This window comes from Salmo salar, chromosome ssa25 (genome assembly GCF_905237065.1).
Source record: "Salmo salar chromosome ssa25, Ssal_v3.1, whole genome shotgun sequence".
Taxonomy (NCBI): Eukaryota; Metazoa; Chordata; class Actinopteri; order Salmoniformes; family Salmonidae; genus Salmo; species Salmo salar.
In genome coordinates, this window is record NC_059466.1 from 25,227,566 (window position 1) to 25,245,896 (window position 18,331).

Genomic DNA, 18,331 nt, shown 5'->3' on the forward strand with positions numbered 1-18,331 from the left:
AATCTCAGAAATCTTGTTTTTGCATTGTCATTATAGGGTATTGTGTGCAGGAATGGGGGGAGGGGGAAATTTAGTCAATTCTAGAACAAGGCTGTAAAGTAACACAATGTGGAAAAAGTCAAGGGGTCTGAACACTTTCTGAAGGCACTCTATATAATGTATTTTTGCTTTTGTCCATGTTTTTTATTATTTAGAACTCTTAGGCAATATGCAGGCAAATGTGCTGTCGAACATGTGAAAATAACTGGAATCCCCCCTATAATAATAATAACAACAATAATAACAATAATAATGATGATAATAATGAAGTGTTATTAATATATGTTCATGTTCTATCAAAATATTGATTTTAAGTCACAGCCTACTTTATAGCCCATCAGCTTGGTTGATATGCACTTTTTAGTAACAGTTTAATAGGCTAATACAATTCATATTATTATGAGAATTGTATCTACTGTAATTATTAAGTAGCAGTATCGCTTTATTACTCCCCTATTATTATTATTATCATCCTATTGTATCCTATTCAATCATTGTTTTCACCATTTACTCAGAATCAAAATGTGTTAGTGTTATTTTAGCTAAATGTAATGTCAATATGTTATATGCCAAAGAAACAGGCTGTGAAGTCCTGTAATCGATTGCCGAACACAGACAGGCAGTCAGAGAGAGAGAGATCCGTTTCTCTGTGTTAGACCAAGTTCCCAGAATAGACACTCGCGGACTCGTCTGCTTTTCTTTCTAATATGGAGGAAGTATCGGCGGATTAACTGTTGCTGCCTGCGCCACTAATGTAATATGTTACAGTGTGATCCAAGAAAGATATTCCTATGGGTGAAATGTGTTGGCTAGTCCTAATTTCCGAGCATAGGTGGTGGCATTATTCAATCTCCTGCGTTTATAAGGTAAAGAAAGAAAGAAAACCAATGCAACTCAGTGATGATATTTAGCCTACAAGGATAACGGTTACTCTGCTATAATGACATATAAAATATGCCCGTGGATAAACGCTCAACATCCGACCATTGATTCATCCAGACAATGCAATGCGTGCTGCTGTCTCCACGACATCCAGCGAGACAGGTGGGTCTCACGTATGAAAGCCAGACGGCTCGCGACTCAACCGTGATCCGATACCTGTTGATGCAGGAGTGGGGGGTTCTGCGAACTCTCTATGACACCATTCGAAATGGGTTTTTTTCCCCCAAACAGCAATGCCAAGAGAGACACTCTATCATCTTATGTAAACCTAATTGAATTAGACTGAATGGGCACTATAGTTGAGGAGACGTTCTGTCTCTACTGAAATGTATTTCTCACGGCACCTGTGAATATTTTGGCAGGTTAGTATGAGACAGCATGTTATCTGGCATATCTCTCAGGGACTGCCTACTGACTCACTCACTCACTCCGACTTCATCCAATACCTTTTGAATATCCTACGTATGCTTTTCTGATTCCTTAGCCCCCCTCGGTTTAAAATAGGCTGCTCCTTACTCCTTTTCTATGGCTACTTCCTCAGGAACCGGTGGATCCAGTTTTATCCCCTCGTTCTTTATTTCATTTAGCCTCAAAACAAGTTGAGTCTTCGACCTCATTGCTGCTGTAGTAAAAACAACATCCAGTAATACACAGTCTATAAATGTTGACGTGGCCATATTTAGGCTTATGAAAGTGTACTTCATAGAATACTGTAGGATACAGGGAAGGTGTGTGCGGGGGTCACGTTTGAGGTGGAAAAGTTGACGGTCTAGTTCAGCACAGAGGAAGTAACTACCAAAGCTACTTATTGAGGAGTGCACTGCTCTGTTCCTGAACTTTATTCAGGTTGTATGCAGGACAGGACAGTGTTATACTCAACTGAAGTTTTTTGGGGGGGCATCCCACTTTTTTTGGAGGAGAGTATCCCCTCATTGTTTTGTTTGTTATTGTCTACCAAAAACATATTAGGCTACTGAGCATTTGCATTTGAATTTTAAGAGGTGCAACTTCCGCTGACGAAGATCACTGATTATCACTTGAACAGGGGAGACACAAAAGGTAATGTCCAATCAAATATTTTGTCAATTTATCAAGTTACAGGCATCCTACACATTATAATGCACTGAAAACGATTAGGCTACCATCCTTAAAAGACAAGGTTATGTAACTTTGTAATACGTTCATAATAACTTTTCATAATTGTTTTATCTGGACGCAATATATCAACTTCGACGATGCTCCCTCTGCGTACTGTTTAGGAGCGATTGATCGACACATTGACAGTGTATCCCATTTGATTGCTCATGTCATAACAGGGGACGGCCGATTGTGTCAATCAAATGCCTTGATTCATATAATATAAATGAGAGAAAAAATCAACCCATATAGTTTTTCTTAAACTGAAGGGAGATCTTGGGCTGTCAGTAAGCCTACACACGTGCACGGCGGAGCGTTTGTAGAGACAGGTGTCCACCACGGAGGCGCGGATCGCTGGTGAAAATACTTCTTATGGGCTTTCCGTTTATTGCAGATGAAGCACTTCTAATTTCAATTGTCAAAAATATAAAGGTAAATTATGTTGATGGAATTAATCGAATAACTTAGGTTGCTTATCACTAAAACAACTGTTATGTATTTATGTATTTGAATAGCCTAGTCTACCCATGTATGACTGACTATAAATTCAAGAGAAAATATAAACATATCATGGCTCTTAGTCTTATGTATGAATCGTTTGCATTGTAGGCTAGTAGATATCCAAATTATTGAAGAGTCAATTACTAGGGAAAATGTAAGTGCATGCCGTTTTTTATTGACTGATTATGAATATGTCTTGTGTGATTTTTATTGTATTGTATGTAGAAAGAAGTGGTAATCATTTACAAGACATTTGCCAAAATGTTGACATTTGTATTCTAGTTCCTAGTAGAAAATGTTTTGCTCTGTCAGTCCTCAAGATTGGGTTTCTTTTTTTTTTTAACTGAACTATGAGGGCTTATCCCCCTTGTGGGTCATACTATGAGGGCTTAGCCCTCTTGTGGGTCATACTATGAGGGCTTAGCCCTCTTGTGGGTCATACTATGAGGACAAACTCCTCTTGTGGGGTCACACTATGAAGCTGTACTCCTCTTGTGGGTCATAATTATCTTGTGCATCAAACATCAATACTACACAATTTCATGTGAACCACCAACAGATAATACATGTCTACTACATTTCCGTTGATACTGATAGCAGACATTAGGTTGGCCAGGTTTTTTTTTGCACCTCACTACTGTTCTCTCAGACATATTTATTTTTAGCTTAAGGCCTTTGTCAGAGGACGTGAAACTACTAGAACTGCAGTGTGTGTTCTCACTCCATGTACATGTATAGCCCATATTATAGTTTTAGCTGAATATATGTGTTACTTCTCTAACAGTGCAACTTTCAATGAGCCACTTCATTCTATTCAAAGGCTGCTTTTGGGGGAGTTGAACCATAGAGTTTTATGTGGCGAGACAATAAACTGGTGGTGTGAACTTTTCGGCTTCAGTTGTATTTGAACACTGTATCATTTTTATACATCGTATAATTGTATCAGTCATAATGAGTTTAATGTATTTTCACTCAACCTTTATCGTAAAATATTAGTGAAATATCGCAAATTAATCATTGCCTTTTTCAAAATTAAAATATCCTCTAATTTGGCTATTTTAGCATTTATAAATATTTATTATCATTCATAATGGGTTATTAATTAAATGTATTATGAAGTGTTGCCTAAATGTACAATGATCGCGTAAAAAATAAAAAAATCACTCCAAACAAACAGTATAATATGGATGATTTCATAAGGATTTAGAAGAGGTTAGGATCTACATCTATTCCAAGTTGGTTCAACTTCATTTCATTGAAATGATGTGGAAACAAAGTTGATTCAACCTCTGTGTGCCCAGTGAGTAAGCATCGTGGTTCAGCTCAAGTGCTCTTCTAATTTATTGTTTCTTTTGATACCCAAAGCTCTCCACCGACTATGGAAACAGAGGCAACTGATGGATATTCTGCAAGTAAGTCAACTCTTCAATGTCTCTAACCTGAAGCTTCCTGACCTATTCTAATTCTTTAAACTTTTGAAAAGTTGTATTAGCGAGATCCTGTTTCACATTGCAGATGCTGGATGTGTCTCTCAATTGTCATTTTATGGTTTTATACAAACTGGTCTTTCTAATCACGTTTGAAGCATATCCGTCCGTATCCAAAGAAATTGTAGATGTTATATTGTTCTGGTTCCCTGATGAGAGGCCTAGGCCTACAGGGATATTGGGCAGATGGACCAGGTGTAGGAGCAGGGGCGGACAGTCCTGCTAGGAGAAGGAGGTATCCCCTCTCCTCTCCCAACCTCCTTCTCCTTCACAAGCTACATGTGTTCTGATCCTGTAAAACGATCCTGACAACTTCGCTCTCCTAGAGATGTCTTATCATCAGTAGGGTGGTTCTGTACCAGGTAGACAGTGGTACTTCCCTCCTCTTTACATTCCCCTTCACAGATTCCCACTGATAGAACATACTGACAATCTGGAGTTTGACAACTCCTTCTTGTGTTTGTTGGTAATAGGTTTGGGATGAGTGGTCAAAAACATGAACGTTATAGTGTGAAGGAAAAAAGTAGGATGAAGTAGGATATAGTGCCTTCTGCTTTCATTCACATCGCTGATACACATCTATTTTGGTTAATGCTTGAAGTATACTGCCATATCTCCACTAACATGTTCGTAGGCAAGTTGGTGAATGAGTTCTCTCACAGTCTAGAGGGAAGGTCCGGAGGTTGAGAGTTTGACAGGAAAAACCAGATCCTTGCTCCAGCCTGTGTGTTTCCAACAAGCCACAACATAGTTACTCTGTCATCCGGGGGGAGAAATCCTGCACAGTTCCAACCCTTGATCGTTCTTACTTTGTGTCATTCCTGTTTCTGTGGCTCATTATAGTCCTCCCACTCAGAAATTATGGCATTTTTATAACCAGCCAACCACTTGTTGCTGATAGTTTAACACAACACGTTCTCAATCTCACTTCATAAGACAACCTGCAGTAACTAACATGTCTGATAAGAAAAATCATATACACGGTAGCCTATATCATGATTTCTTGTTCTCTCTTTGTCATTTTCATACATTTTATTTTCCTTTTGGCAACGCCAACACATGGAACAATCCATTGTCTTCTTCCAATGAAGCCTCCACTGTCTATACAAGTCATCTGGGCCATGGTGTGGTGGTAAATACAGTATTGAGTCAGCTAACAAGTGGTGTGAATCAAAGCTCTGATTCTGACTTAGCAGACTGTGTGTGTGTGTGTGTGTGTGTGTGTGCTGTTGGCCCCAGTCGCTGATGTGGCCATACACTGTCTCCTCAACCTGGCCCACGGGTTCCAGCATGCATCACTTTGGGGGCAGCGAGCTGCGAGCTGCAATTGTAACTATTGTATGAGGAATGGCAGATGATAAACAAGTGAGTGTGTTTGAGTGCACACATATGACTGTATCAAACCATTACATTTACATTTGAGTCATTTAGCAGATGCTCTTATCCAGAGCTACTTACAGTTAGTGCATTCATCTTAAGATAGCTAGGTGGGACAACCACATATCACAGTCATAGTAAGTACATTTTTTGTCAATAATGTAGATATCTGCCTCCCGAGTCACGCAGTGGTGTAAGGAACTGCATCGCTGTGCTTGAGACGTCACTACAGAACTGGGATCGTGACTGGTAGACCCATGAGGCGGGGCACAATTGGCCCAGCATTGTCCGGGTCAGGGGAGGGTTTGGCCGGCCGGGATTTCCTTGTTCCATCACGCTCTAGTGACTTCTTGTGGCGGGCCGGGTGCCTGCAAACTGACTTTGGTCGCCAGTTGGACAATGTTTCCTCCGACACATTGGTGCAGCTGGCTTCCGGGTTAAGGCAGCAGCGTGTCAAGGAGCAGTGCGGCTTGCCAGGGTCGTGTTTCGGAGGACGCATGGCTCTCGACCTTCCTCTCTCCCGAGTCCGTAGGGGAGTTGCAGCGATGGGACAAGACTGTAACTAGCAATTGGATACCACAAAATTGGGGAGAAAAAAGGGTAAAAGTACAACAACAACAAAAAACATTTCAGAGCTAAGTGTGAGTGTTAGTTCACTAAATACTTTATTAATTATTGTTATTAATTTATTTATTTTTGGTGGGGGGAGGTGTGAGGAAGGGGTGCGAGGGGGGGTGCTGTGGGATTATTTAAGATACTCTTTGAAGATGTAGGGTTTCAGATGTTTTCAGAAGAGGGGCAGGGTATCTGCTGTCCTTGGGGTCCCAAGACAGAGAAAAGCTTGGACTGGACTGAGTGGGAGTTGCCCTCCCTTGAGCAGAGCCAGAAGGTATGGAGTGGCAGTTCATCTTGCTGCTCCATAGGCAAGTACCATGGTATTGTAGTGGACTGTGTTGTATTGTAGTGAGATTCTTTGATGTTTGCAGAGAACGACAGGGTGTTGTCCAGGGTCATGCCAAGGTTCTTTGCACTCTGGAAGGGGGACACCATTAAGTTGTCAACCATGATGAAGAGGTCTTGGAGTGGGCAGGCCTTCCCCAGGAGGAAGATCAGCTCCGTCTTGTTGAGGTTGAGATTGAGGTGGTGGGCTGACATCCAACCTGAGATATTTGCCAGGCACACAGAGATGCATATCACCACCTGGGTGTCAGAAGGGGAAAGGAGAAAAGAAGTTGAGTGCCATCTGCATAGCAATGATAGGAGAGACCATGTGAGGATATGACGGAGCCGAGTGACTTGGTTTATAGAGAGAAGAGGAGAGGGCCTGGAACCGAGCCCTGGGGGACACCAGTAGTGAGAGTAGTGAGTAGTGAGAGACGCAGATCCTCTCCACATCACCTGGTAGGAGTAGACTGCCAAGTAGGATGCAATCCAAGAGTGTGCAGAGCCTGAGACTCCCAGCCCTGAGAGGGTGGAGAAGAGGATCTGATGGTTCACGGTTTCGAAGGCAGCGGATAGATCTAGGAGGATGAGAACAGAGGAGAGAGATTCAGCTTTGGCAGTGTGGAGAGCCTCCGTGACAGAGAAGATCAGTTTGGGTTGAGTGACCTGTCTTGAAGACTGACTGGTTAGGGTTAACCTCTATGGGCTAGGTGGGACGCTAGCGTGCCACCCGTGGTGCACTCCATCAACAGCAGGTGCATTTCAAGAGCGGCAAATTTGAATCCAAATAAATGTCAAAATTCAAATTTTTCAAAAATACAACTATTTTACACCATTTGAAAGATAAACATCTCCTTAATCTAACCACGTTTTACGATTTCAAAAAGGTTTTACGGCGAAAGCATAAATTTAGAGTATGTTAGGACAGTACATTTACAAGAGTTGTGTGTAATGTTTTGTCAAGTCAAAGACAGGGTCACCAAAACCATAAAACCAGCTAAAATGATGCACTAACCTTTTACAATCTCCATCAGATGACACTCCTAGGACATTATGTTAGACAATGCATGCATTTTTAGTTCTATCAAGTTCATATTTATATCCAAAAACAGCGTTTTACTATGGCATTGATGTTGAGGAAATCGTTTCCCTCCAATAACCGGCAGTCAAGTCAGCGTCACAAATTAAATAATTAAAATTAGAAAACATTGGTAAAATATTATATTGTCATTTAAAGAATTATAGATTTACATCTCTTGAACGCAATCAACTTGCCAGATTTAAAAATAACCTTACTGGGAAATCACACTTTGCAATAATCTGAGCACTGCGCCCAGAAAAATACGCGTTGCGATACAGACTAGACGTCATGTTGGGGAGATCTAAAATCGAAAATACTATGTAAATAATCCATTACCTTTGATTCTCTTCATCAGATGTCACTTCCAGGTATCACAGGTCCATAACGAATGTAGTTTTGTTCAAAAAAGCTCATCATTTATGTCCAAAAATCTCCGTCTTGTTAGCACATGATCTAAGCCAGCCGGACTTCTCGTCATGAACGAGGGGAAAAAATATATTTCCGTTCGTTCAAACATGTCAAACGTTGTATAGCATAAATCATTAGGGCCTTTTTTAACCAGAACATGAATAATATTCAAGGTGGACGAATGCATACTCTTTTATAACGTATTGGAACGAGGGTACCCAACATGAACTCGCGCGCCAGGTGTCTAATGGGACATCATCGTTCCATGGCTCTTGTTCGGTCAGATCTCCCTCCAGAAGACTCAAAACACTTTGTAAAGGCTGGTGACATCTAGTGGAAGCAATAGGAAGTGCCAAAATATTCCTCAGCCCCTGTGTTTTTCAATGGGATAGGTTTAAAGTCAATACAACACATCAGGTATCCACTTCCTGTCAGAAAATGTCTCAGGGTTTTGCCTGCCAAATGAGTTCTGTTATACTCACAGACACCATTCAAACAGTTTTAGAAACTTTAGAGTGTTTTCTATCCATATATAATAAGTATATGCATATTCTAGTTACTGGGTAGGATTAGTAACCAGATTAAATCGGGTACATTTTTTTTATCCAGACGTGCAAATGCTGCCCCCTAGCCCTAACAGGTTAAGAAGATGGTTCTGAGAGAGATAGGGAGAGAGACGGTCAGAGACGGCACGCTCAAGTGTTTTGGAAAGAAAATAAAGAAGTAATACCAGTCTGTAGTTTTTGACGTCAGAGGGGTCAAGTGTTGGTTTCTTGAGGAGGGGTGCGACAGTGGTCAAGGATGAGTTGATGAGGGAAGTGAGGAATGGGAAAAGGTTTCCAGAGATTGTCTGGAGACAGGAGGAGGGGATGGGGTCGAGCGGGCAGGTTGTTGGGTGGCCTGACCTCACTAGTCACAGGATTTCATCTGGAGAGAGAGGGGAGAAAGAGGTCAAAGCGTGGGGTAGTTATGTGTGAGTGCGACCAGTGGACTCAATAAGCTGTGAATGAATAAGAGTGAATAAGAGTGAATGAAAAGCGGATGTCGTCAATCTTCTTTTTAAAGTGGTTGACAAAGTTGTCCTCAGAGAGGGAGGAGGGAGGGGGGAGGATTAAGGAGGGAGGAGAAGGTGGAAAATAGTTTCCTAGGGTTAGCAAGTGTGTATACTGTATATAAGAAGTCCTACCACAGTTCGTCTTTGAAACCAGTTTCAGTGAAATGCCTTTAAGGGTTTCAGTAATAATTACAAGTACATAAAACATATGAACATCAACATTCAGGTGCTACGAGTACACACCACCTTTGAGACACACTGAGCCTTTACCTGACCTGAGAGGCCCTACAGAGCTGCCAGGCAGCCGTCAAGGCGTCAACACTTAGCACAGTAATGGAAAATCCTTCATGACAAATCTGGGCCACCCCTATCTCTACAACAGACACCACTGCCATTGGATAGCCACCTGTCAGTCACCTGAGATTTCATCCAACCCCAGCATGGCGTGCAATCGGAGACCAGACCCAGGGATTGTGTCATCATGGTCATGGACCACAACTCCCAGTGTGTCTCACTCAGCAGCAGCCAATCACAACAATGTAACACCACATAAAATACAAGCATTTTGTTTTAGCTTCCATGAGAAAAGCTTTGGCGAAGATTAACTGTTAGACTGTTACTTTCAGGTACTTTCCTGTAAACCTATATTAACAAAATACTCCCAGGTGCTACCTGGTACCGTGTTGTCTTTGCTGTGGTCTGGCTCCTGTGGGATTTGACACCTGGGTCAGTGGGGGTGCTGTGGTGTTGCTGCTGCTGCTGCTGTATTGTCTGAGAGGCTGTGCTGGGGCCAGGCTGTAACGGGATAAGGGATTGTACAGCTCTCCTTCTGAGTGGACAGGACAGGACCCACAGCTATAGCTATCCCATGGCATTGCCTGTGTCAGGGAGGGTGCTGACAGGCCGCAATCTGATCTGATCTGTATGGAGAGGACACGAGGCTGATAGAAAAAGTAGCCGGCAGACAGGAGCCATACCACCTTGCACTCTGGTACTGTACTGGTTAGCACCTAGAAGCTAAGCAAGTGCTGGGTCTGGTTGGCAGATCATCCACAGAACATCTGTTTGCTACTGAAAGTGGTACAGAATGATTTCCTGTTATGAATTAGAAGTGTGAAATACAGCATTAAATGATCCCCTAGCTAAGTATCTCCGCGTATAATCAGACATTTTTACACTTTTTTTTAGATGGTGTGATTGCTACAATTGACACCTCTCAAGGCATTTATGTGAGGATGTCATGACATTTGGAGAGATGGAGTTTGTATGTACAGTATGTACTGTATATGTATACTGTGCAGTGCAATGGTGTGCAATGCGATGTTCCCAGCTCTCTTGTTGTCTGTCTGTCACCCAGGTAACGGAGACTGCTCTCCCAAGAAGACAGAGAACTCTAGAATGTTGGTGGACCTGTCGGCAAACACACCCAACGCACAGCAGCCCCAGGGTCCTTATTCACCGACTGGTGAGTGGATACACACACACACACACACACACACACACACACACACACACACACACACACACACACACACACACACACACACACACACACACACACACACACACACACACACACACACACACACACACACACACACAGACACACACACACGCACACACACACACACACGTCAAGAAACAGTTTATTTTCTTTTATCAAAGTGTCATCAGAAATGTATGTCTTATCTGAAGGGTCTTGCGTAGTTCCCTTCCCTTAAATGAACAGAAATAGGAAGAGCTGAGACATGGTGCCATTCTTCTCATTGTCCTCAGACATGTCACCATGAGGTGGCTGAACCAGAAAAGGGAAGTTGTTTCCCGCAGCATCCCCCAGTATTAGTAGCCTGGTCCTAGATCTGTGTCAGAGGGAGAGAGACTCTCACAGATACAGCTTGTGTCATCCCGACACAGAGGTTGCCTAACACCACTCCGCCATGACACCACTTTTGTAACACAACACTGAAATTAAGCAGTTGTGTCAGTGTGTACAAAACTACAAAACATGTTTGCCTATACACTTATGTTTAGAATCAAACTATTAGTATGGTATAGCATTTTAAAGTATTTTTTCATTCACTTCAGCAAAATACCTCTACAGTTCTACTAGCAAAATACCTTATGGGTGGCTCTTCTTGACCTTCTTGATCTCTGACCCTTGAGTAATGTAAACTATGAGGTGTTCAATACACAGCCAGGTATGGGACAGGTATCCTTACTCAGATTAGCTTATGATAGCACTTTTCACTTAGCTTGGATACCTACTGTAGTTTCTCCTCCTTGGTAACATGACCCGTCATGCTTCGGGAGTTTCTTTATATTTTATTTATCTGGGTTCTATAAAATGCTGTTGTCGCAGCAACCATCTCAAGTTCAGCCAGCTTCGACAGAGAGTGGCGAGCTCTTCATGTGTATACCCCACCTACAATACCCCTCAATCTGCTAGCTCCATGTTGCCAGGATACAGCTCTGGAGGATAAATTCAATGTCATGGTGTTAGTAAAAGAGGAGCTCTTTCAGTTCACACAAGGCTAAAAGATAAAAGGGGAAATATTGCTTAAGAAAATACTGCCATGTTGTTACAGAGATTGCCATGTCATTGCTAACAATAGCAGGACTCCAGAAGTCTATGTGGTCTGTGTTGGAAGATAGATGGAAGTTGTCAATCATATCACCTCAGTGGAGTGGATAATGTGACTTAGTGTCAACCCTATAGCAGTCACCATTACTTAGTGTCAACCCTATAGCAATCACCATTACTTAGTGTCAACCCTATAGCAGTCACCATTACTTAGTGTCAACCCTTATAGCAATCCCCATGACTTAGTGTCAACCCTATAGCAATCCCCATGACTTAGTGTCAATCCTAAAACAATCCCCATGACTTAGTGTCAATCCTAAAACAATCCCCATGACTTAGTGTCAACCCTATAGCAGTCACCATGACTTAGTGTCAACTCTTATAGCAATCCCCATGACTTAGTGTCAACCCTATAGCAGTCACCATTACTTAGTGTCAACCCTATAGCAATCACCATTACTTAGTGTCAACCCTATAGCAGTCACCATTACTTAGTGTCAACCCTTATAGCAATCCCCATGACTTAGTGTCAACCCTAAAACAATCCCCATGACTTAGTGTCAACCCTATAGCAATCCCCATGACTTAGTGTCAACCTTATAGCAATCCCCATGACTTAGTGTCAAACCTATAGCAATCCCCATGACTTAGTGTCAACCCTATAGCAGTCACCATTACTTAGTGTCAACCCTATAGCAATCACCATTACTTAGTGTCAACCCTATAGCAGTCCCCATTACTTAGTGTCAACCCTTATAGCAATCCCCATGACTTAGTGTCGCCCTAAAACAATCCCCATGACTTAGTGTCAACCCTATAGCAATCCCCATGACTTAGTGTCAACCTTATAGCAATCCCCATGACTTAGTGTCAAACCTATAGCAATCCCCATGACTTAGTGTCAACCCTATAGCAATCCCCATGACTTAGTGTCAACCCTATAGCAATCCCCATGACTTAGTGTCAAACCTATAGCAATCCCCATGACTTAGTGTCAACCCTATAGCAGTCACCATGACTTAGTGTCAACCCTATAGCAATCCCCATGACTTAGTGTCAACCCTATAGCAATCCCCATGACTTAGTGTCAACCCTATAGCAGTCACCATGACTTAGTGTCAAACCTTATAGCAATCCCCATGACTTAGTGTCAACCCTATAGCAGTCACCATGACTTAGTGTCAATTCTTATAGCAATCCCCATGACTTAGTGTCAACCCTATAGCAGTCACCATGACTTAGTGTCACACCTATAGCAATCCCCATGACTTAGTGTCAACCCTATAGCAGTCACCATGACTTAGTGTCAATTCTTATAGCAATCCCCATGACTTAGTGTCAACCCTATAGCAGTCACCATGACTTAGTGTCAACCCTATAGCAATCCCCATGACTTAGTGTCAACCCTATAGCAATCACCATGACTTAGTGTCAACCCTATAGCAATCACCATGACTTAGTGTCAACCCTATAGCAATCACCATGACTTAGTGTCAACCCTATAGCAATCCCCATGACTTAGTGTCAACCCTATAGCAATCCCCATGACTTAGTGTCAACCCTATAGCAGTCACCATGACTTAGTGTCACACCTATAGCAATCCCCATGACTTAGTGTCAACCCTATAGCAGTCACCATGACTTAGTGTCAATTCTTATAGCAATCCCCATGACTTAGTGTCAACCCTATAGCAATCCCCATGACTTAGTGTCAACCCTATAGCAATCACCATGACTTAGTGTCAACCCTATAGCAGTCACCATTACTTAGTGTCACACTATAGCAATCCCCATGACTTAGTGTCAACCCTTATAGCAATCCCCATGACTTAGTGTCAACCCTATAGCAATCACCATGATTTAGTGTCAACCCTATAGCAATCACCATGATTTAGTGTCAACCCTATAGCAATCCCCATGACTTAGTGTCAACCCTATAGTAATCCCAATGACTTAGTGTCAACTCTATAGTAATCCCAATGCCTTAGTGTCAACCCTATAGCAATCAACATGACTTAGTGTCAACCCTATAGCAATCCCAATGACTTAGTGTCAACCCTATAGCAATCCCCATGACTTAGTGTCAACCCTATAGCAATCACCATGACTTAGTGTCAACCCTATAGCAATCACCATGACTTAGTGTCAACCCTATAGCAATCACCATGACTTAGTGTCAACCCTATAGCAATCCCCATGACTTAGTGTCAACCCTATAGCAATCCCCATGACTTAGTGTCAACCCTATAGCAGTCACCATGACTTAGTGTCACACCTATAGCAATCCCCATGACTTAGTGTCAACCCTATAGCAGTCACCATGACTTAGTGTCAATTCTTATAGCAATCCCCATGACTTAGTGTCAACCCTATAGCAATCCCCATGACTTAGTGTCAACCCTATAGCAATCACCATGACTTAGTGTCAACCCTATAGCAGTCACCATTACTTAGTGTCACACTATAGCAATCCCCATGACTTAGTGTCAACCCTTATAGCAATCCCCATGACTTAGTGTCAACCCTATAGCAATCACCATGATTTAGTGTCAACCCTATAGCAATCACCATGATTTAGTGTCAACCCTATAGCAATCCCCATGACTTAGTGTCAACCCTATAGTAATCCCAATGACTTAGTGTCAACTCTATAGTAATCCCAATGCCTTAGTGTCAACCCTATAGCAATCAACATGACTTAGTGTCAACCCTATAGCAATCCCAATGACTTAGTGTCAACCCTATAGTAATCCCAATTACTTAGTGTCAATCCTATAGCAATCAACATGACTTAGTGTCAACTCTATATTAATCAACTTGACTTAGTGTCAACCCTATAGCAGTCACCATTACTTATTGTCAACCTTTTATTAATCACCATGACTTATTGTCAACCCTATTGCATTCACCATGACCTAGTATCAACCCTATAGCAATCACCACAGTAAATGTTGTTGTCAACCCTAATGCAATAAGTACACAGTCAACCCTAGCTATCGCCACACTCCACTTGTATATAAAATAAATGTTGGATGAAATATTGAGTTTGGTCTTATTGCTATTAACTCATCGAAACAGGTTGAATAAAAGATTCATACATGGAAAAACAGATGGTAAAAAAAAATCTAAACGAAGTTTGTGTCTGAGAGATATAGGAAAGATCATGAACTTATTTATATATATATTTGAAACATATTTAACCCCTTTTTTTAGGCACAAACATTTGAACTGGTACCAGGCTACCTTCAGACAAGTCTTGGGAAGCTTGTGGGTGTCCTAGAGAAAAACATGTACGTGTTCGTGAGAGTCTCATCTTTCCATAGATGGGTCATATTAACGTGTTGCCCAAACTGTTCGGCAAAGGGGCAGGTGCTCCAGCACACCTAGGGCTCCATCTGTGCAAGTGCCTGGTCTAGTATGAAGGAAGACTTCAAGTTTCTGTGCTAAGCTAGTTAGCATTGGCTCATACAACCTTTAACTTCCTTCATACTGGATGCAAACATAAAAATGGTACTCACGAGTTCATCTGACTCTCGGGACGTAGAAACTGTAAGTGGCCTTATTGCCAAAATACCCTTTAATGGAGCCTAGGAGCCTGAAGAGACAGTCAGGAGGTGGATTATATGGATGTGAGAGGTTTGGGGTTTTTGCTCTGGCTCCTTCCATACCTACGCTATGATTATGGTTTCAGTCACAAATCACAAACAGGCTTGACTGGATGGTTATGATTATCGTCCGTATCAGGTTTTCCTTCAGACTACTGTAGAGGAATTCAAGAAGTCTCCTTCTCACGGCATGATGCCTCTGACCTTGTATGACCTAAAAACTTGTATGTACTGTATATGCTGTATATGAATATGTTATATGCATATGCAGTACAGGAAAGAAATGTGTTCTATTGTTCTTATTTAAAATGTGTGTTTCTGTTCTTGTCTAATAGAGTTATGTATTTTGTCATGCTTTATGTTTTGTGTGGACCCCACGAAAAGTACAGTAGCTGCTGCTTCTGCAACACTTAATGGGGATCCTAATAAAAAAACAAATTCCAAATGTTCAAGATTAAGGTCCCTACGTATATGCTAAGCATACCAGAATCTTAAAGCTGCAAAATACTACTTTTTGGGTAACTCGACCAAATTCACATAGAAACGTGAGATAGATCTGTCATTTCCATTGAACGTAAGTCTAAGAAGCGGTAGATATGTTCTATGTGTGCTGTTTCTATGCGTCCCGTTCTTAAGTTTTATTTTTGTGTCTTTTACTTTCAGTTTTATACACCAGTTTTAAACGGCTGAAAATACAATAATCTTGGTTATTGAAAATATATTTTAGATGGTACCACGATTCTCTACATAATAGATTGCTTGTTTTGTCAAACAAACTGAAATTAGGAAAACGATTTGAATTTAAGCAACCAGGAAATAGCAGGACAATTTCTGCATATTGTACCTTCAAAAGTTGTGTGGGAGATGACGATCTCTAATTATTCTGTGGCTATGTGTGTGTGTCCCTAGTGACTCAAGAGTCAAAAGTTACTAAAGCCAGACTGGAGGAGTATGTATCTGGGCCATATTTGTGTGTCTGTGTGTCAGTCTCCCTATAATGTCGGATGAGGGATACTGAGAGTCTGGTGGCCAACCCAGTAGAGTTGAGGCCTTTGTGCCTTTAGTCAGTCAGAGTCCCCCCCCCCCCCATCAAGCCATCCAGCCAGTCTCCCAGTGCCAGTCAAATCGAAACCCACAGGGGCTAAGAAGCACCTGGCCGCAGCACTCCGCTCTTCCTCTCCTCCTCCTCCTCCTCCCCAGGGACCAGGGCTGGGGTCAATTCGAATCAAAGGCAGTCAATTCAGGAAGTGATTTTAATTAAAAATAAAATGAAAATAGATTTAAAAAATGTATTCAATTTTGAATTGTTATTTAAGTTTACTTGACTGCCTTCAATTAGAATTGACCCCAGCCCTGCCAAGGACTGAGTGGAACTAGACCAGCCTGTTTCTCAGCTCTCCCTCCACAAATCTCTAATGTTCAGACCAAGTCACGTATCGCCCGTCCACTTCTGGGACTAACCCCGTTTTTCTCCACATAACTACTTTACTGTGTACATTCCAGAAGTCTCAGGTTTAAAATAGATAACAGAAATAATTGAGCTCCTGAGTGGCACAGTGGTCTAAGGCACTGCATCTCAGTGCTAGAGGTGTCACTACAGACCCTGGTTCAATTCCAGGCTGTATCACAACCAGCCGTGATTGGGAGTCCCATAGGGCGGCGCACAATTGGCCCAGCGTCGTTAGGGTTTGGCCGGGGTAGGCCATCATTTTAAATAAGAATTTGTTCTTAACTGACTTGCCTAGTTAAATAAAGGTAAAATAAAAAAATAATGGCATGTTATTAACAATAACATACCAATAACTAACAATATTTTTGTCAGATTTGGTGAGTCCCCGCCTCTAGGGGTTAGCATTAACTTTGGCAATTTATGTTGAGCATCATTATATTACTTATTTCTCCAGGGGAAATAACATGCAGATTTGATGAACTTGTTCCAATCAATGGATGTTTACTTTCAAAGAGAAACAGATTTACAAGGTTTAGACTCGTAACCTAGAGCCACTGCACCTCTTACTGGAAGAACAAGGATCATCCACTAAAGCCATGTCATGTGATTGTCATGTGATTGTCTGAAAAACTGTAATTGGATTGGTCATACCTGTCTCTTCCAGAACACACCATCAAACAAGAAGAAGAGACAGAAGATGAAAGGGACAGGAGGACCACAGCTGAGGATATGGGACAAAGTGGGGAAGAGGAATCGGGATTGGAAGAGCCCATGATTGACAGCCCAAACAACCTACAGGATGGGGTTCCTGGGTCAGATGGGTCATGTGACCCAGGAACTCGGCTGCCCAATGGTAAATGTTTCTCTAAAGTTGTTACCCCTTATGTCCCTTTCACAGTATATGGCCCAAACCTAATGTACTTTATATTGATCAACAATGACTCAATACTCTCTGATGTATCTAAGGATTGTCAATGTTTTACCATTAACATCTAACAAACTGCAAAAACCCATTAGTTATACGTTAATAAATGATGAATACATTATACTTCACGTTGTAGCTCCCTATGAGATATGAATTTTACAGACTCAAGCAATTGTACGTCACTCATCCTATGATTTAAAAAAAAATCTGTGAGTCAGAAATTGTTTCTACGGGTGTGAGAGCTTTGCTGTTTTGTAGAATACAATAGTTTAGCCTTGGAATGATTTTCATGGATAACATCCCAGGAATCCTCCACAACCTGTTCCCGAGCCCTTAACTGACGCCATTACTGTGCCTCGGTCTTCACAGATTTAGGATAACATTTCACTTTTCCAAACGTTCGGCCGCAGATCAAGAGACGATCATCAAGATGATGATGAGACTACTGTCATTTACTGGTGAACCGGGCAAACTTTTTGCATAGATACAGACAAACATACTTCCATGGTAAAGCTGGTATTAAAGATGTACAGCACTTTAACACAATGGAAGATTTTATGACACACTGTAAGACTCCTTAAGTCTTAACCATTTACTATCTGAAAAGACGTTGACGGCCACACTAAACCTTATTAACTTATACCAACTTAGTGGTGTTGGTGGTGTTTGTGTATCTGTGGGTAGAACACATACAGCCCTACAGGGCGCCTGGTGAAGGATGAAAACTCACTGTATTTCTACACCTACTCTGTGGTGAGAGAGGGAGCTGTAGAAGAGACCCAGAGCAGAGCTATTAGGGTGG

At 41.8% G+C, this 18,331-nt stretch overlaps 1 protein-coding gene across 4 annotated transcripts in view; it reads left to right on the forward strand.

Annotated features, from left to right (window-relative positions):
* Window positions 1–718: 718 nt before the first annotated feature.
* ikzf2 (IKAROS family zinc finger 2) overlaps window positions 719–18,331 on the forward strand; it is a 34,528-nt gene continuing 16,915 nt past the window's right edge. Inside the window, exons 1-4 of one of the 4 annotated variants that reach the window (XM_014173737.2) lie at window positions 719–905; window positions 3,985–4,031; window positions 10,326–10,433; window positions 17,269–17,457. In XM_014173737.2, the coding sequence (XP_014029212.2) occupies window positions 3,998–4,031; window positions 10,326–10,433; window positions 17,269–17,457 (331 nt within the window). In that variant the 5' untranslated portion in view covers window positions 719–905; window positions 3,985–3,997. Of the gene's footprint in view, window positions 1,084–1,574; window positions 2,041–2,259; window positions 2,551–3,984; window positions 4,032–10,325; window positions 10,434–17,268; window positions 17,458–18,331 lie in introns of those variants that run through there. The other 3 variants (XM_014173735.2, XM_014173736.2, XM_014173738.2) reach the window with 3 other exon arrangements.